The sequence below is a fragment of the Lissotriton helveticus genome, chromosome 7, assembly GCF_964261635.1.
Source record: "Lissotriton helveticus chromosome 7, aLisHel1.1, whole genome shotgun sequence".
In the NCBI taxonomy this organism is placed as follows: Eukaryota; Metazoa; Chordata; class Amphibia; order Caudata; family Salamandridae; genus Lissotriton; species Lissotriton helveticus.
Window position 1 is genome coordinate 1364425644 of NC_136068.1, and position 20815 is coordinate 1364446458.

The following is a 20815-nucleotide window of genomic DNA, read 5'->3' on the forward strand; positions in this document are numbered from 1 at the left end:
ATATATACACACACACACACACACATTTGATATATATATATATATATATATCAAATCTATATATATATATACATATGAATCATGTGGGAGTTACAAAAAAATAACAATACAGCTAGGCACCAAGTAAAAAAATAAATAAACATAGAAGGCAAAAAATAGATAAGGCAAAATAAAATTGCACCAAAATGAATGTGCCAAAGGGATAGGCGATTTTGTGGTTTCCTTAGGTCCATTTTGTTGTTGTTGGCATCCAATGGGCAAAGAGCCTCTCTTGGCAATTTCGCAAAACTTAAGTCTTGCAGTAATGGTTGTGCCAGAACATTGTCCCATTTTCAATATACAACCCCTAAGACCCCTACCCGCTCCCCCTACACAAAGGAAGTCCTAATGTCATAGGGCTGTGCTCTCAGACTCCTCATCTGACTGGGTCTTCTCTCCTGCTGCTTCCGAGTCCCTCCGCTTCTTCTCCTCCAAAGCATCCCGCTGCAAGGCGGCATCAATCTCTATGAGTATGGAGGGGATGTCAAAGTGAACGAGATCTGCAAACGGGTATAAGAAAAGACGGGGTTAATTCCTGATTAACATCAACGGCATGGCTGAAAAAGCATTAGTACTCCAGGCAATATAGCTCCAGCAGTAATGCAGAAAAAAAAGCAATAAGAACCCTGAACCTCAAAAAATGGAACCATTTGAAAATATTAGTTATGGTGTCAGATATGCAATGCTTGAAAGTCTTATTGGATCATTTAAATGGTCTTATATGTATTTTAAAGGTGCCTCCTCTCACAATACCAAGAGGAAACGTAGTATTTTCTCATGTACTGTGGTGTTTTATTTAAAACACACCTTGCAGCAATTTTTCTTTTGACACAAACTTTGAAGTAATAATAGCCACCACAATGGAGGCCATTTTATTTAATGTAATGTTCGGTGGACCTCTCCAGGATCCGAACCATAGATCCTAATCATTGACTTGCACATTACATGCTGATGTATGCAAGGGGTAAGCCCACTTAGCTATCTAAGACTAACTGCAGTGTCAAGTATAATCAATCAACACACTTTTGTAGCCGGAGCCGCATTCAGAGAGGTTGAATAGGCGTTGTCTAGAACAAGCAATGAGGTCTTACGGTAGCAGTTTTTGGTGCAGTCTGGCTCAGCTTTTGGTGCAGTGTAGATCCAAGCCACATGCTAAAGGTGGAACCAGGAGTGGGAAGGGGCTGAAAAGCAGATGGGGAAGTGAAGGCGAAGACGTATATAAAAGTTGTTTATTGTGGGACCCGTAGATGAGAGAAAAGCTGAACTATGATTGTAAAAATGAGCCTTACTAAATCTATGCCTATGGGGGTCCTAGAAATGAGCCTTACTAAATCTTTGCCTACTGGGGTCCTAGCAGCGTAAGTATCCTTCCACCATAATGAAATGTCATTTGTTACTAATAAACAAAATTGGAACTGTATGTGAAAATGGCACAAGGGTCCTCCCTCAATACTGGGCTCACTTGGACTGGTCAGGACATGAGGGTGGAGTAAAGCAGGCCTATTCTCCCTTGTTCTGTCAGAGCAGCAAGCTACCAAGAACTTCATGTCTGACCTACACATGTGCAAATTATGACTCTAGTTAGGGTTGGAGCCATGATTGGGCTAGGGTTCACCCAACCAGCATTGCTCCTCTTCTGGGTAATCAGAGGGGCTTGGGGTGTTAACCCATTCTCAAAATGTTATCATTCTTCAGACTGGGAGGAGTAAGTCAGATCTGTACTTTGAACGGTTGTGTAGTTTCTGCTCCGGGTGCTAACTCTGATTGCACTTCCACTTCTTCCCTCACTCTTGAGCTGCATATGTAGAGAGGTAGGCATAATCCCTGCCTTTATAAAGCTATATGGCTTCTGCTCATGTCACCAACATTGTTGGTGCTTCACAGCTGGTGCTTGCCCATTTGGTGAAATTTAAGTCATTCAGCTGTAACCGTGCCTTGCGCATGTTACCAGCTCCACTCCTGGGCTATCTGTGATTGCTCCCTTTTTTAGAATACTCATACAGAGCCCCACTGCCCATTTTATTAGGCTGCCTACATGTTTAAACCTCAACCTCACTGTAGGGTTTACATATATACAGCAGGTCTTAGTAGGCAGAACATCTAGACATCTAGCATCCATTGGACATGTGATCTTTCCCACTGTGGTCCCAGCGAGTAAAAAGGTTCTCGCCTCCACCTTCACTAATTTTCCTAACATCACTGTGGCTGAAGTGGAGGGACTCATTACAACTATAAAAAGTGGGAGCCCTATGGATCAGCTTCCACCGAGAGTGGTGATCGCAGTGAGGAGCATATTGGCACCAGAAATCCAAAGTTTGGTCAACCTCTCTTTGGACACAGGCTGTGTCCCTTTAGAGTGGAAGAGAGCCCAAGTGCGACCCATTCGCAAGAATACCGCTATTGCGTGGGCTGACATGACTAATTTGAGACCCATTTCCCTTTTACCATTCCTGGGAAAGCTCATAGAAAAGCATGTCAACAAGCACTTGTCTAATCACCTGGAACACACTGGTGCACTAGATCCATCTCAGTCGGGCTTTAGACCAAAATTCAGCACGGAAACAGCATTGCTGTCAATTACCGATGATCTGCGCATGCTCCAGGACAAAGGAACATCAGCTGTCCTGGTGCTGCTGGATCTATCGGCAGCTTTTGATACCATCTCACATGAAATTTTGGTCGAGCGCCTGACTGAGACTGGACTAGGGGGCATGGCATTGGCTTGGCTAAAGAGCTTTCTTCTGGATCGAACCCAATGTGTCACCATGGGAGACTTTCGATCCAGGGAGACCAGGATTACTAAGGGGGTGCCACAGGGCTCTTGTTTGAGCCCTACATTATTCAACATCTATGTGGCCCCCCTGGCGAATATCCTGAGAGCCTTTGGTTTTTGCCCAGTGTCATATGCTGACGATACTCAGCTGCTCTTTCCCTTTGACCATCTAACTCCAGAGGTATTACATTCTTTCTCTGAGGGGATGAGAGCAGTTTCCCAATGGATGTCTTTGAACAAGTTGCAGTGCAACGTTTCAAAGACAGAGGTTATGCTCTTTGGGGAGGCTAAAATCTGCTGGGCTCCTGACTGGTGGCCTTTAGATCTTGGCCCAGTCCCTGAGCCCAAGCAGATAGTCAAGAACCTAGGGGTCTGTCTGGAACAAGAACTCAGCCTGAAGCAGCATGTTACCAACATTGTGGGGTCCTGTTTTCGAACTATAGGACTACTGCGCAGAGTCTTCCCACTGCTTCCAGACACCATTAGAAAGACCCTGGTCCAGGCGCTGGTTATCAGTCGTCTCGACTATTGTAATGGTCTCTTGTTGTCAGCTAATGAGGAGGATCTGGACAGGTTGCAGGTTGTGCAGAACACTGCAGCTAGGCTGGTGGTAAATGCTCCTCCCAGAACACCATCAAAACCACTTCTTGCTAGGCTTCACTGGCTCTCCATTCGTCAGAGAGTCACCTTTAAGATATGTTGTACGATACATAAGGGACTTCATGGTTTGGGTCCCTCTTATCTGGCAGACAAGTTTGTGCCGTATGTCCCTTCCCGTGCTCTACGGTCCAGTGATCAATTGCTTCTTATGATTCCTAGGATCAAGCGGGCAAGGCAAGGGGGTAGGGCTCTGTCGGTAAAGGGACCGAAGATTTGGAATGGCCTCCCTCTCCAGCTTAGGCAGCTTGAAAATCATCTGGCCTTCAGGAAAAAGCTGAAGACGTTCCTGTTCCAGGGCTAACTTTACAGTCTCAGAATTGGATTGCAGTTACGTAACTTGTTCTCCTGTAGGTTCGACAGTCATAAAGCGCGGAGATACTCCCCTGGGAGTCTATTCTAGCGCTCTACAAACACGCAAATAAATAGTTCTCACACCCAACAGGAAAGAGCAGAGAGAACACTTCTTATGCATTCAATACAATTGCAGCTGCATCATATAGTTCCTAGCCGACAGTGCCGGCTGGAACTTCAACTTTAAAATGCCAATATAAAACGCATTTTGGGTGATATCTGTGCAATACCAAAGGTGAGCAGGATGTGGCCACATGTCCAGGAAATATAGAGGCTAATCTGAGGCAATGTCAACATCCTTGAATGGGTAGGAGTCCAGACTTTTCACAATAGGTTTGTCTAAGGGTGCAGCAAGATTTGAGTTCTTGTATGAAGAGCGCTCCAGGTTACATTTGCACCTTTTCTGAAATCTTACATTCCCTAGTTGTAAAACCGTGTCTCCAAGATTTTGCCTCTTTTGCTTTTAGGTGGAATTTAGGTGGTTTATACCATGGTTAAATAACAGTGTCTTTGTTTGCTTCTGAGTGGACTTGCACCATACACTGTCTTTATTTACAGTGCATGAAGGGGTTGTGTCTCAGTTGCTTCTGTATGTACTCCATACAACACACTCCCTGGTGGACTTCAATTATCCACTTGTGATGCAGACTTCAGGATGCTGACCAATCCCAATATGGTAGGTATGCATGCTTGCATCTATTCTCTCACTCTTCAAAACACCTCAAGCTTGGGTGCAGTGACATTTCTACAAACTATGTTTGATGCATGTCTTTGAACTTCAAACACCTAAGCCAACGCCTCCCATGTATACCAAACAACAACAACAACACTGTCAACCTCGCACTTCAGACTGTGAAAGGGCACCAAGAACTTGAATCAAATCATGGTTCTTCCTGGCCTTGTCACAGAAATGTAATTCTAGTACTTTATACAATACAAAAATACACCTCAAGTCCCTTATAGAGGATGTACGTATGCTGTACAATTTCATCCCTGAAGAATAGAACCCTTAAAATTACTTATTAAAGTACTTTAATTTTTTACACGGAGTTGCACACTTACATACTCAGTTCTCATGTTTGTGGCCGACATCCTGGATGCACAATGGCACTTGAGTAATAGTTATACTGGTTAATCATACATTGTTAAATATTAGTTCTTGTCCTGTACATGATGTTAATGCTGTTGGAAATGTGTCCCATTGGGAAACTGTCAACCTCCGTCCTACAAAACCTCTACATTCCAATGCCAAAAGCAAGTTTGTTTAATGAGCAGTTACAACAGATAGAGAGAGGTACATAGCACGCATGTTGAGTGTATCAACCTCGCAGGAGTAGTCCGCATTTCATGCTTTCTAGTCTGGGTACTACAAAGCTAGAAACAGTTGTTCTTGGCAGTTCCTTGAAAGCACCTTGGCTGAATGCCATATTGTCTGAAGGTAGATTACAGCAGAAGTAGGAGCAGTTGACAATGCTGTGGCAAAGTACCTCTACCTTGCCCTAGATGGGGAAAGTCAGATGTATTTAGAATTTCAATGAGACTTTTAATTAGAATTGTGATCCCAACTAACTGGACTAAGATTGATTCTGATAGAGTCTAACGTACTTGTGCCTATTCTCCCACATTTCTGCATCTATGTAGAACAATATATTTCTTAATGGCACTCTCCTGACACTCTCCCGGGCACTGATATGCATGTATCGGAGTCGAACACGGTGGTATCCCAATGGTTAAGTGCCGCCGTTGACAAACTCCTTCCCTTGACTCCTAAGCATTCTTTGTCTCATCGTCCTCCTGTGCCATGGTTCTCTAATTACTTTAAGCTCCTGAAGGCTAATTGTAAGGCCCTCGAAAGGAAATGGAGACACTCTTACTCCAGCTCCCGTTAGGTAGCTTATAAGGAGGCTCTAAAAGAGTACCATAAACAATGCAAAATGGCGAGAGCAGCCCACACTGTTAACACGGTGACGCATGCCCAGAAGCTCAATGTAATTCCATAGCTGAATTTTTTTATTGCCAAGGTAGAACGTATTTATGATTCCCTGAGCCCCTCTACTATGGTTGATGAATCATTGACATGATCTGTACCGACTTTAGAGAAATCACCATTTTTAGCTGTGAAGCTCACGGAATGGCAATTGTTTGACGATGCCTCCTTTTCCTCTTGTCTGAACAGTATCAGATCTGGCTCCCCACGTGATCCTTTACATGCTAAAGTATTGAAACTACTGGATTTGAGCTCTCCTCGTGTACTGATGAAACTTCTTAACTCATCCCTATCTGAGTCCTATGTTCCGCAGGAATGGAAACATGCGATGGTTGTTCCTCTCCTCAAGAAGGTAGGAGCGGACGTGTCCAACTTGTCCAACTTTAGACCTATCTCCTTGTTGCCTTTCTTTTCCAAAGTCTTGGAAAGGCATATTAATACACAGTTAAGTCATCTTGTTGAGAGTTCGGGGGTTTTACATTCTTCCCAGTCCGGTTTCCGAGCGCATTACTCCACCGAAACCACACTTTTAGGAGTTACCGAGAGTTTGCGGCACGGTATCGTTTGCGGTGAAACATCTGCACTCATCCTTTTGGATTTGAGTGCTGCGTTCGATACCGTGTCCCATTCCATTCTTCTTGCATCTCTTCGGTCCCTGGGAGTGGATGGTCCTGTGCTGGACTGGATTACCTCCTTCTTAAGTGGGCGTACCTTCCAGGTCTTTTCTGAAAAAGCTGCATCTGCAATTTGTCCATCGGTGTACGGCGTGCCCCAGGGGGTCTATACTTAGTCCTCTATTATTCAACATCTACGTTAGACCCCTGGCCACCATTGTGGAGGACGCTGGGCTTACGTTATTCTCTTACGCCGATGATACCCAAATTGTTTTTTCCCTTTCTAGTAGTGACTGCAATAAAACTTCAGCCATGAAGCTGGGCTTGACACGAGTTGCTGAGTGGATGCAGAGTCATTTCCTCAAACTAAACGGGGATAAGACCAAGGTTGTGATACTGGGCAAGAACAAAGATCTCTGGGGCCCCCAGCACTGGACCAGTGATATGGGGTCTACCCCCCAGCCTGTTGCCGTAGTACGCAATCTCAGCTTTCTCATTGACGAAAAGCTCTCAATAAGGCAGCAGGCCACTAAGGTGGCGTCCATTTGTTTTGCTACTCTGAGATGGTTACAAACAATTCTATGGATGTTGCCCCCTTCCACTCAGAGAACTGTAGTCCAGGCTTTAGTCGTTTCCCGCCTGGACTATGGCAATGTTCTTTATCTCGGAGCAGACTCGACAACTATTAATAAACTTCAAGTTGTACAAAATGCGGCTGCCCGACTTCTTCGCAATGTTCCAAGGAGAACATCTGCCTCCCATGCACTCTGCGATGTACACTGGCTCAGTCGTACCTTAAGATCCTCAGAGAATGGTGATTTCATTATTCCTCGATTTAGACTAGTAAAGATGGGCGGTCGGTCCTTCGCCCACTTAGGTCCCAAATCCTGGAATGCTCTACCTATGGCCCTAAAGACGGAGACAAACTTGTTTCGATTCCGTAAGGGTCTCAAAACCTGGCTTTTTCAGTAGGTTGTGAGGGCTCATATAAACTAGTTAGTGTACCTGTCCTTCTTTCTTCTTGAGTCTGTCCCTGGCGCCGGGAAACCCACTGTGGGTAGCTGTTGCGCGTTATAAGTTTAAATAAATAAATAAAATAAATGGTTCATCCATAATAGATTTCACCTGTGGGGTGTGAAGGCACTCTTCAATAAAAGTGACTAAATACTACACTAGAATTATACCTATTGTGATGTTTCAGTTATTCTTTTCATTTCTGTTCTGGGCTAAGGGCAGTAGATGTAGGAATTCCATTTCATTAAGATTCCATGTTCTTTGCCTAGCAACCCAATTGTCTAATCTATGTTGTTGATTGACTGCTGTGCTATTGAAACTTAGGGGCATGTTTACAAGGAGCTAGCACCATTTTTTCTTAGGTCGAGCCTAGTGTTGCAGCGCATGCACTGCTCACTTTGAAAGGCATGCAGTATTTAGTATAGTGTGGAAGCTCTGCCCACTTTCCGCCCATCTTTTTCATTGGCTTAGGTCCTAATTGCTGCCTTCCGATTGGTTTTAGACTTGTTAGTCCCTACTCATGACAGCTATGTCCTCATTTGTATCCTTCCATGCCTACTGGCCCCTTTACACCGAACACTATTTTCTTCCCTGTCTCCCCCCGCCCTCGTCCGCAGTCCTGACTTCTCCCCCCTCAATCCCCACTCCCGTTTGTGCCTTTTTGCCCTCCCCGCTTTCCAATGCAATAGGTCTTGTGTAAATGTGAGTCTTATTGCATTGCAAATGCTTGTTTTTTAACTCAACAGAGGTGCAATGAGAGCTCCACACTGCTCCATATTTACAAACAAACGCATTGGGCCCAGTCAGTTTGTAGAGGATTGTATCATTTTATACCAGCACCAGGTATAATGTATGCAGGGTAGGACTTCCCACGTAAACAGCCACGAAGAACTGATACAGTGAAATTTCAACTTTTCACTGCGTCACGCTATGACTTGACTGTGTCAAAATACTTACGCCTTCTCAAACCAGGTGCAAGGATTGACGCAGAGCTTTTAACATGGCACTCTTCTCTGTGTTCTGACGCATTGCTGGAGATGTGTCAGCCTTACGACCAACTCCAGCAATGCATCACTTCAGCACCAAAAGATGCGTCAGAATTTCTGATGGATCCGTGAATCCATGCACTATGGAGAACTGTATTGTAAATACAGCGTATCCATGGCATTGTTAGGGCATTTGCGGCAGGTGAAAGAAATCTAATGCATTGATGCATCATTTGTTGTAAATATGCCCCATTGAAACCATGGTCCAAATTTTTTGGTATTATTATTTTTTCAAATATTAGAGTTTCTTATTTAACATGACCTACTGGTCGATTTGAGATCCTGGAGTTTTGGACCTCTTAAAGATTGTGGACGGACTTCCATCCTGCCACCATTTATTTGGAATGGGGACCGCCCAACTACAAGGTGGCGGTCCCACACGTCGAATTACGATGCACTGCCACCACGGCGTTCGCTATGTCTATTCATTGTATTGCGGTGGGTGCTGCGGTCTGCAGCACCCGCCACAGTACAATGAACGACCTGTTACATACCCCTGCACTGCATTGCAGGCACCATGCGGGATATGTTGGGGGGCACCATACATGCCTCCCAGGGTTCATGTCCAAATCCCAGGTGGTAAGGGGGTCCGCTACGGGCCGCCAAGTCCGTTTACGCCTGCCTGGTCACGGCGGGTTAACCGCCGCTGACAGACAGGTGGAAAGGGATATAATTATTCCTACAGCAGTGCCCGGCAGGCACCACCGCCATTCTTTGGAATGCCGGATGTCCGATGGGCAGTCAGAATAATTCCAACTGTGGGACCAGTTGCGGTCGGTCTTTCCGACCACCACACATCCACCCGCCATCCAAATGTGTTGGGCGGTAAACATGATTGCGATGGTGGTGGGACTGCCAAGGACGGGCTGTCGGTGGTGATCCCACCATCATCGTAATCGGGCCCAAAGTCTTTTCTGGCAATAAAACCTGTGTCTAAATAATCTTAATGGCACCTCTGTCTTTCTTTTCGGAGGATTGTTTTTTTCCACCAATGAGTAATCTAATCTAATAGATACATTTAAGATAATGACATAGGGTGCAAATATGTATGAATATGTTGGTATTCATATAGTATAAACCTAGCTACCTTGTAATGTTGATGTTTATATGAGCAGTGAGGGTAGGCAATATGATACTGAACACATCAAGAGGGTGGGGGGGAGCGACAAAAAATATTATATGAATATTAAAACTGGTGAATTTAAGGATCTGGCCATGTAGTATCCCTCTCTGAAATTGGCCATTCCTATAGAATTGGATTTTGGATTCCTCTAAAAAAAGATTCAGAACTAGAAGGATCGCAAGCAAGACACGTGTGAAATAACAACAATAACAAGAATGTTGGGAAATGCCACTGGAATTACCTCTCCTGACTTAAGCATGACAACAATGGGATCTTGTAATACGCTGCTGGTACAGGCCAACCTTATATCCACTTTATGAAAGGTGTAGATACCTGTTCAGTGCATGAAAACATGTGCTAAATCTGTAGGGATTGCACCAGGTACTCTAGCAACAATCTGGAAATCGTCAACTAGTACCGAATGGTGACTATCTACGAGCAGATGTAATTTTGAGTTTTCTGTTGAACTTAGTACTACAAAGTGCTACAAAGTAGTTTCAAGGCAACATGCATGAACAATATAAAACACCCAACTAAAATAAAATTAAATAACTTAAGGTAAGCTAAACCTCACATTTCGCTACAACACTATTAAGACCATTACTATTCTGTAACATAACATTTGATATTCAATGATAACATTTTATTTTCAAGACAGTCTAAGGAATGAAAGGGTAATATGATTAACTTGATTTTTACAATCTTTTGAGCCATTCTGCTCTCAAAACTACTCAAAAAGTTTGTTCATCTACGATCAAGATCCTAGAGAAGGTAGGAAAACATTCCCAACATGCATTCTCACCAAGTCCCTGCAAATAAAACAATAAGCATTTTTGTGCCAACTAAATGATACCATTCTTTGATAATCCTGTAATGTGTTGGTTCTAGTTGTTAAAATAAGCAATGATATGACATCCCAGCGTAGCCACGCGTGTAATGGAACGGGTGAAGGCTGATATCAACAGGGCGTTATAAAGCCAGAGGAAAGCAGGGAGGGAATTGATCATTGTATGATTAGATTTGCCTTTTGAACAATGCCAAAAATACATAAAGATCAGGCAGCATGGCACAGGACAAGTTTACTGATGAAGGAATTGTGAACTTGCATAGGGCGTGATAACAGTCTCAAGCCATGCACCTTTCTTTACAGCCCCATGCACAAGGCCGGAGAAGGTATGAGTTAGTGGTGATGACTGACATTCAGGCAGTAGCTGGAGGCCAGCCCAAAGGGATTGGGATAGGTGGATTTAAGCTTGAAGGGCCAGAGAGGGGAAGTCGTAGCTCCTTGCTTACCCGGAAAATCCCCCTCACACTTATCCAATATTGTGTCACTCGCGTCAAACAGCTGCAAGCCCACAATGAGGGGGTATATGGGAGAAAAAAAAGGAAAGAGAAAGAAAAACACAACAGAAAAAATGTTCAGAGGGTTTTTATGTTGTAGGAGGTTGCATTTCTTACTGGTAAAGGCAAAAGAGAACACTGAACACTAGTACATTACATAGAAGGTTTGCTACACAGAACATAGAGCACAGGGCATAAAGACAATTAGAAATGGGAGAGGGAACCTCTTGGAAACAAATACCAGTCAACCATCCCATTTTCAGACAGTGCTTAAATCCATCCCCAATGTTGTGCTGCAACACCTGTTTTAACTCTATACCAACATCATTAAAATGGTATTATAGTGGCTCTTTTGACATTACAAACTTCCCATGGAGCTAAATAAATCTCCTCTCTCCGTTAGCAGAGATGTCAGGTGGTAAACAGCAGCCATCTTGGGAGCACAGCCACTTAGCCCGTCCTGCCTTCTACAGTGGCCATGCTTGTCTGAACCTTTCCTACTACGACTTCAAAGACTGGTGCATGCAGCACACTTGACCTGATGAATTATGGCTGATGGACGATACTGGCACAGATGCTTTTGCATGGAAATGGATGCAATTCATCAACAATTGTATATCCCCATGCGAAGCCTCTAAGATCCCAAAGGAGCCCCTGGGTCCAAAATGACTCAGAATAGGGGAGCGAACCACACAGCCCCCTCCCCGAGCCATTGATGGCCTGGGGATTCCATCGCTGGGGCCGGCTCACTAGTAATATCCAGGGGAGCCCATTCCTGGGACATGGTAGTTTCCATGTTTTGCTCTCACTTGATGGGAGCATTTTTAAATCTCCTGCCAAGCAGGATCAAACACCAAGTCTGCACCCAGTGGGTGAGACATTCAAAAATGCTTCCACTTTCTAGGAGTGGGCTTTTGATCTGTTTCCTTGCCTTCAGTGATGCAGGCAGGGAAACAGATCAAAATATTGTTTCTGGCTGGTGGGAGCAGCATTAGTAGCTGCTTCCTTGGGCAGGAGCAATGTTGGCTTCTGCTGCATGTGGGGAGGCTTAGGCCTTGATGGCTTTGGGGCTTCCCCTGGAGCCCCAAAAGGTGTATAGTGGGGGTATTAGGGGACCCACCTTTTAGAAGCACTGGCCCCGGGCTCCCTTAGGCTGATAATTTCTCAGAAGCTCCCTCCCCTTTTAACATTGGCCCTAGGGGATTGAGTACCCATGGCCTTAAGAGGCCTGGACATAGGGGTTGCGCATCCCCCTCCAGTTTTTCATATATATGTATGATGATGGGGAATGGGGTTCTTAGGGCTTAAAGAGGCCTGGGAGAGGAGGCCGTATTGCCCACCCTTCCTTTCATTTTTAGAAATGGCCCTAGGGAATAAGGGTCTGACAAAATCAGGGGGGGGTGCCGTGCAGCCTCCCTTCCCTTTATTTAAATGAGTATAGGGAACGGGGGTCCCTAGGGCCTAACAAGGCTCATGAGAGGTGCCGCGCAGCCCCCTCCCCTTTAATGTTAGTAATGGCCCTGGGGGTGTGGTTCGCCAGGCTTCCCTTTTATAAAAAAAATAAATACAGCTGTGGGGGATGGGTTCCCCAGACCAAATACGGATTGGGGAGTGGGGCCATTACGTCCCCCTCCCTATTCATAAAAAAGGCCAAGGGGGATGGGCTCTGAAGGCTGCCCTCTTCCCTTTAGATTACAAAAAACGGACCTGGGTAAAGGGGTCTCTAGGCCCTAATAAGGATTGTGTGGGGGGGGGGGGGCACATGGTCCCCCTCTCCTTTAGTTAAAAAATGGCCCTCAGTGATGGGGTCCCCAGGGCTTAATAAGGCTCGGGGAGGAGGGCCACCTGTCCCCCTCCCTTTTCATAAAATAAGGCCCTAGTGGAAGGGGTCCCCAGGACCTAATAAGGCTAGGGGAAGGGAGCCTGCAAGGCCCCCTTTAAAAACAAAGAGGCCCTGGGGTTCCCGGGGCCTACTCGGCTTGATTAGGCTTGGGGAGGGGGGCAATATGGAGGGGGTTGGCTTTATGTATTGTAATTAAATATTACTTTATATAAAAAAAGCCCTAGAAATTCACTGAAATAAAGGTTAAAGTAACGTTATAGTTAGTTGTGATAAAAATATGTTTTTGTTGTAAGTGTAAGTGGGTGTAATTGTTCACAAACACCATCCACTCCTATTGCATCATAGGTGTGTTGATGTATTGAACACATTATAAAAGTATGCATTGGAGAGTAACTTGTGTCCAGCATGTTCCACACAAATTTTAGGCTCTGCAGAAAATATTTGCCAGAGGGCAAAGACAATACATACAACATACTAAATGTTGTAAACAGCCTTGAGTTATTAGAAAGAATCCTCTCATCAGCACAATTTCTACGTTACATAGAAGACTGTGTGCGCCTGATATTAAACTATGTACATGTGCTTGTTTTGCTTCAGAAGACGTGCTATCTGTTAAGTTCTCACCACAGTATGAAGGCGACAGGTAGTATAATATTTAGCACCTTCAGACTTTGCTTATTTTAAGCCAATAGTGTATTTTTTTGAGAATGCTGCATAGAGTGTACACTGGTCTTAGAAGATACTTTTTAATACTCTGTAGTGTATTTCACATGAGTTTTAATGTGTACAAAAAGTGTGCTACAGTATAAGCTCTCTCTTTAGAGTGACTACTGTTTACAGTACCCACTTCTCTACTCATATCAACTTAATTTCTCAGTGTAAGTTCGTTCAGTGCCTACACGGGTTTGATACAGATAAAAGCTGTCCATAGCACAGCATTAATTTTGGAATAGATGTTCAGTATATTTGGAAACTTGGCTTTCTCTTAACAGTTGTATACAGATAGAACACCGTAGGCAATGAGGGTTTCACATATATCTGTGGTTAATTGTTAATGCAAACTATGCTACCTGTGAAGTGTATTGGCATTGGGTCAATGTGGCACATTTTCTGAACCCAATTTCCTGCACATTGGTGAAACCTTGCCGATGGACTGGACGGATCACTCCTTAATTACATTTTTTGTCAAACTTAAGACCGCTCAGACTCAGGTTTCCCATCCTACGACGGAATACCTAGGCAGAGACTGGAAGGTTCTCACACGGTTGAGGACTTCTGACTCGGTGTTCAAGGTTGGAGATTGTTTCTCCTTGGATAAGCAAGTTGAGGAGAATTATACCACGCTGTGCTCAAAGATCACCTCGACCTTGGACTTCTTCGCCCCCTTAAAAAACACAATTGTAAGGGCAAAACGTCTGCCCCTTGGTTTAACGAAACATTAAAAAATCTGAAAATAGTATGTAAACAGGCTGAGAGGAGATGGAGGCGTGGCTATAATGAGACGGATAGGGTGTTGTGGAAGCTTAAAATCCTGGATTATAAGCATGAGATTAGAAGATCTAAAGCTGAATATTTTTCTTCCCTAATCTGTAATGCCTCTAATAGCTCCAGAAGCATCTTTAGGATTCTGAACAGTCTTACCAGTCCTGACTACTCTAAGAATTCAATATCTCCCTCTCAAGATCTCTGTGAGAACCTCGCTAGGTTCTTCTGTGAAAAGATCCAGCTGATTATTGAGGATCTTGAGAGTGGCCAGGAATCAGTCTGAAACATAGTTTCTGTGGCTAGGAGTCCTCCTGCCTCTGTGGGGAGGGCTGCGGATAGTGTAGACAATGGACCCGTTTGCCAGTTCACTGAACAACTATCTGAGTTCCTGCCTTTATCGGCAGAGGACTTCAGTAGACTTGCACGGGGGATCTCCTCTGGGTCACCCTTGGACCCGGTCCCATACAAGATTTGGAAGGAGTATGAGGAAGAATTATTCCCTACTCTCCACCTGATCTGTAACCAGTCATTAGCTAGTGGTACAGTCCCCTCTCATTGGAAGCAATCCCTGGTGTCCCCTCTGTTGAAAAAGCCTTCTCTTGATCCTGAGTGTTCAAAAAACTATAGACCGATCTCCCTGCTGCCGTTCCCAGCTAAATTTGTGGAACGGGCGGTTAGCATCACCCTCTCTAAGTACTTGGAACAGCACAAATTACTGAAGGAGGCACAATTTGGATTTCGCCCGGCGCACGGACCGAGACTGCCCTGGTGACTGTTATGGATGAGCTTCAAAGGCGGGCAGACAGGGGACAGGCAGTAGCATTGATCCTGCTGGACCTGTCTGCCCCCTTTGATACGGTTAACCATGTAATCATGCTGAGAAGATTGAGTGAGGTTGGGGTGAAGGGCTGTGCTTTGCGCTGGTTTCAGTCTTTTCTGAATAATAGACAGCAGGCGGTGTCCCTCCCCCCTTTCAATCTGCTTTCTCCAGTGTGCCGTACGGTCTTCCTCAGGGCTCGGCAATCAGCCCTAGCTTATTCAATATTTACTTAAAACCACTGATTGCGGTCATCAAATCTCATAATGTGAACATCATAAATTATGCAGATGATACACAGCTGATCCTCTCCTTCGAGGGAGAGGATTCAATAGCAGTGGAGGGGTTTCATAACTGTTTGCGGGACACGGCCCGTTGGTTACAGAATAACTCCCTACAATTCAATGCAGGAAAGACTGAGGTGCTTTTCTGCGCTGCAGGCAGGATCCCCTAGCCCTTCCCTTGCACTTTCTGGCCCCCTGACATTTTGACCACAGCTCGCCCGGTGAAAACTGTCCGCAACCTAGGCATCATGCTCAATAACAAGCTTACTATGGAAGCTCAGGTCATGAAAACGACAGCCTGCTGCTTTGCAATTATTAGGTCCCTTCGAAAATTCTTTCCGTTACCACCCTTTCAGGCGCGGGCACAAGTGGCAAGGTGTACGATTCTCAGTAGGCTTGACTATTGTAATGCCCTTCTGCTTGACTCCCCCAATTTTCTGTTGGACAGATTACAAAGGATTCAGTCAGCTGCAGCCAAGCTAGTGTTAGGGCTGCCTAGAAGATCTTCTGCATCTGCAGCTCTTGCAGAACTTCACTGGCTCTCGCTGAGACAGAGAGTACTATTTAAGTCTCTCTGCCTCGTCTTTAAAGCCCTCCATGGGATAGGACTAACCCTGGGCGAAGCACTACGCTCCGCTCGCGGAGTTTGCGAAGTTTTTGCAACTTCACACTACGCGAGCGGCACGTAGCACAGTGCGAACATGCGTAGTGCAGCGTAGCATAGTGCAGCACTCATTTTTTGCTTGTTCGCGGTCCTGAACATCATGTTCGCGACCGCGAGCAAGCAAAATGACATCCCGGCGAGATTCTCAACGCGAGGAGGTCAGGTTTCTCATTGTGAGTGGTTGCGCATGCTCGCGACCGCTCTCAATGAGAAACTACCTGTTCACGTTGAGAAAGCTGCCGCTCGAGTAATAATCTCCTCGAGCAGCAGAAAACTACAGCTCGCACTGTGCAAGATGCCGTTTTCAATGCTTGCACAGTGCCGGATGCTTGTCCGCACTGTGCAATCATTGAAAACGCATCTTGCACAGTGCGAACATGCTACTACGCAGCTCGCGTAGTGCTACGTGGAGTTCGCGTAGTGCGAAGTGCACTTCGCGTAGCTTCGCGTAGCGCTACTTCGCGAACTATGCCCACCCTTAGATAGGACCAGTGTTGATGCAAAACAAATTTGACTGGTACACCCCAACAAGACTGCTCCCCTCCTCCTCGGCTAGGCTGGTGAAGGTACCAAGGTTTAGGAAAGCTAGATCAGGGGACAGATCTTTTGGGGTGGCAGCAGCCAAACTGTGGAATAGACTCCCCTGGGAGATCAGACAAATTAGGGAGCTCCTTCCATTCAGAAAAAGCTTAAAAACCTGGCTGTTCCCCAGGACCTAGTCGTGTGACCATGCTTTGATATATCCCTCCTGCCTTTTTGAGCCGCCAGTGCCAGGATGCCTGCAAGGTAATAGTGCGGTTTACAAGATGTATAAATAAATAAATAAATAAATAACCCATGCTTTCTACACCTAAGGTAGTTGTTTCTGTGATGACATTAATTATGCAAGTTGTTTCTGTGAGGACATTAATGATGAAAGCTGTATCTATGATGACAATACCCGTTTATAGAGCAATGAGTGCAAAAGAATCTTGGATGGTGTCATCAGTGATGTTATCAATGATGCCATTTGAGATGTAATCAGTGATGTCATAAATGATGTCATACAACATGTAAGGAGTGATATAATATGTGAGTCATTTGAAGTGCATGGCTGGGGTGCACGTTATAGTTAGCTCTGCAAACTATCATTGGTGAATTTCTTTTTTTTTTTATTTAGTTCCAAATGTTAATGTTGTCACTGACAATTTCACCTAACTATAACGTTGTGTAGCCCTTTGTTTTTTCCGTGAATTTCTAAGGTTTTTTAAAAAACAAAAACAGATCTTTTTATTACACCTATTTCTAACATTAGTTTGACCTATGTGTGATACACAATGTGCAAGGCATGCCACTTGCTGTTTCTTTTTTTATCATTGGTACCTAAAGAGTATTTTTAAACATAGCTCTTTTAGTATGCAATACTGTAAGTCTGCCACTATGAAACATTTCTTGGTAATTTAGACTTGTGTAAGCTAGTTTTACTGAGCTCTAACTGTCATATAATGCTTTTTATGTCTCCTGCTGTGATATCTGATTTACATCATTCTATCATCAATTCCCAGTCCACCCACATCCAGTCCCCCCAAGTCTTTGTTCCGAGCACTCCCCTGCCACATGCAATACATTTTAACCCATGGGGCACTTGATTACCTGTGGACATGCTTTCCCCCGGGGACAGGCCATCTAATATAGGGTGCTCCGCGGACTGAGGGCTAGCTCCGGACATGCTTGCTGAGGGGGGTTGCGGGGGTGGTAGCGTGGGCCTCTGCCTTGGTTTAGGAGTGGGCCTGGATTTGGTTAAAGTGCTGGTCAAGGATGGCGGTGAGGATAGGGAGGGTGTGGTGGCTCCCGAGCCTTGGCAGACAGGCAGAGAGTAGCCTTGCTGGTAGTTGAGTCCATACGGCGAAGGGGTGCTGGGAGGGGTGGGGGAGAGGCTGACCGGGGATGGCTGGCCTGTAGATTGGTCTGACATACCACCAGACTGACCATAGGGAATCTTGGGTGGAATTGGTGCCAGCTTCTTGGAGACTGTAAGGAGAGAAGAAAGAAAAGGGAGAAGAAGAGCAAACAGAGCTGTAACACAAAGACCATCAGACGTACACAATATGCAGGTAGCAGCTGCCATCATGCCACATCAACTCACATTTTATGAAATGAAAGCACAGGAAACTTGGAAGCACACTTCACAAATGATTTTCATCTGTATTGGGAGGCAATTGGTATTATAAATTTTGAGCATCATGTGTGCCCTGTAAAGTAGTACCATACATGAGGGAAACTTGCTTCACTTGCAGCATCATTATTTCTAAGCAAACACATAGCCTTTATCAAAATATAAACACTTATGTTAAACAATAATACAGACCCAATCAAATCTGGTCTCTGATGAAATAGAATAACTCATGACTGGTATGACTGTTCTTCAAATCACATTCCTCACAAGTTTCAGAAAAATGACTACGTTTGCCTTGAAGCTGCCTTTGTGAACTGTGCTTTGAGGGTGAAGATATAATGGTTGTCTAGAAACTGTGGGCTATATAATATATGTAGAAAAGACGCCACATGTAATTCATATTTAGGAAGAGAAGAATGACTTAAATAAAAGGCTATTTGGGCAGTTGGAAAAGGTGCCTAGAAAGTAAGCAGTAACCTGCATAGATGATATGACATAAGCAAGTGTCTAAGGTATTTCTACCATAATGTAGGCTTCTAGGTCCTGATTGGCCTTTATTGACTAACAAGCATTGTATTTCATGCCCACTGCCGCCACAAGCTCATCTTTGTCAATGTTACACAGCGTTATCACTTCTTTACATAGATTTTTTATAAGAACTTGGACAATGAAGTCGTAATTCAAGGTATATCCAAAACACAAAACCCAGACTCACATTTATAAAATTTCTATGAGGTCCCTTAATCCTAAAGCAGTGCTCCGCAAAATGGTGTGACAAAATCTCCATTATAATTATTAATGTAGATTCACATATGACCCATTATAATTTCTTCACTCTAAAGATAATGTTTGGAGTTCTATAGATATTATATGAAAAGCATGGCTGTTCATGTATTTTCAATAGATCAGTTGTTTGGCTGATTGGTAATGTAATTTAATATAAAATATTTAGAAATTACTTTTTAACATTGACTGGCATTTCCCAACCTCACTATCACAGGTGAGTCTAAATTAATTAATGTGACATTACAATTTGGAATTGCTGCACAGTGGTTAAAGACTCCCCTCCACCCCCATTCCAAGCCCATCAATGAAGCCAACCTTACATCCTAAAAAATAAAAATAAACTATTGGTCAACTGTTAAGTTTTAACGTGGCAGATCAACTGCATGTTTTTGTGGATTCTGACAATTGTCTTGACTCATATCAGTCAGGCTGTTGGTCTTATCATGTGACTAAAAACATACTGTTCTCTTTGTGGAACGACAAAAGTAGCTATCTCTGTCTATTATACTTCATTTATCTGTACCATGTCAAGTGTATTTCTATTTTGGAGCTTCTTTTTAACTCTGGAAGTCCATTATTTAGCTCTTTAATGTCAGTGAGGAAGCAATGAGTCGTTAGGTTATTTTACTTCCACCTACCTTACAATTAAAGGCTTGATTACGAGTGGGTCATTATTTTCCGACTCCTGTATAAACCCCTCCAGGGGTCAGAATTACTAATAAATTGTTATTTAACACACCCAATAATTATCAGATGTGCTAAATACCTCAACATTTGTCACATTTCGGGTGGTGAAACCTGCCGAAATTTAATATGGAAAAAGCATATGGTGTTTACAGCATTATGCGGATTTTGGTGTCAAAATCTGAATGTTATTCCCTAGAAAATCGTAATAGATGCTAATTATAGCACCAGATAGATAACGTACCATGTCATATCATTATTTAGTAGCACCCATACCCCTAATCAGGCCCTAAGTGTTCTTCAATGGCTTAATGTTATTTAACAAGTTTACCAACCCTCTCTTCAATGTGAACAAATTGCATAGCCTTCAGTTTATCTTTGTGATAGTTTCCTGATTTATCCATTGTCTCCGAGGGGTGAGAGGCCTCCTGGATGAGTTCTTTCACTCTATAACAGAACGCTAATAAAACAGAGGTAATATTAACATGCCTCTGCCAGCACATATACTCATCAGAAAAACAATCCATTATCATCCTATTATATTTACCTTTCCCACTTCAGAGGCAAAAAAGGCAAGGAAATTGGAACAAAGCTTTGATGCAACTCAGATTTTCAAGACACTCTTCCATGCATTGATGTTGACCTTCATGAAGGAGAAGTGGGAATCCTAATCACCATGGAATGATACTATCCCAATGTCTTTGACTAGATTACTATTTAAATTGCCCATATTTCAGCATGTCCAAAACATCCTATCTACTTGATCCTAAAAATCAGAAAATGTGATCACATCCAGCATGCAGTTAATCAAACAGCATTTGGTTGCCTGTCACCAAGTGAGTTGTCTTCAAATTGCTATGTCTGAGCGGTAATGCCTTCATGGTTCAGTCCCTTTGCATCTCAAGGCTACAAGTCATCCCTTCACTCCCAATGTGTTCTGAAATCTAACAACCTGACCTTCCTCCAGCGCAAAGACCAAATTCAAGAGGTGGGTTGACTGGGAAGGGTCTACAAATTTCTTTTGTGTTGCCAAACTATAAAGATCTTAGAGCAGAGTAGCCTTTTACTAGAATAATTGAAGCATATATAATGTATTGCATCAGGAGTTAGACTGATATTACAGTGGGTTTTGAAATGATTAAAGCTATG

At 43.9% G+C, this 20815-nt stretch overlaps 1 protein-coding gene across 2 annotated transcripts in view; it reads right to left on the reverse strand.

The window, feature by feature from the left end:
- Positions 1-357: 357 nt before the first annotated feature.
- The window catches only part of ARHGAP44 (Rho GTPase activating protein 44), a 607050-nt gene continuing 586592 nt past the window's right edge, over positions 358-20815 (reverse strand). The window contains exons 20-21 of one of the 2 annotated variants that reach the window (XM_078650856.1): positions 17674-18051; positions 358-539 (exon numbers count right to left, since the gene is read on the reverse strand). In XM_078650856.1, the coding sequence (XP_078506982.1) occupies positions 391-539; positions 17674-18051 (527 nt within the window). In that variant the 3' untranslated portion in view covers positions 358-390. The remainder of the gene's footprint in view (positions 540-17673; positions 18052-20815) is intronic. The other variant, XM_078650855.1, reaches the window with a different exon arrangement.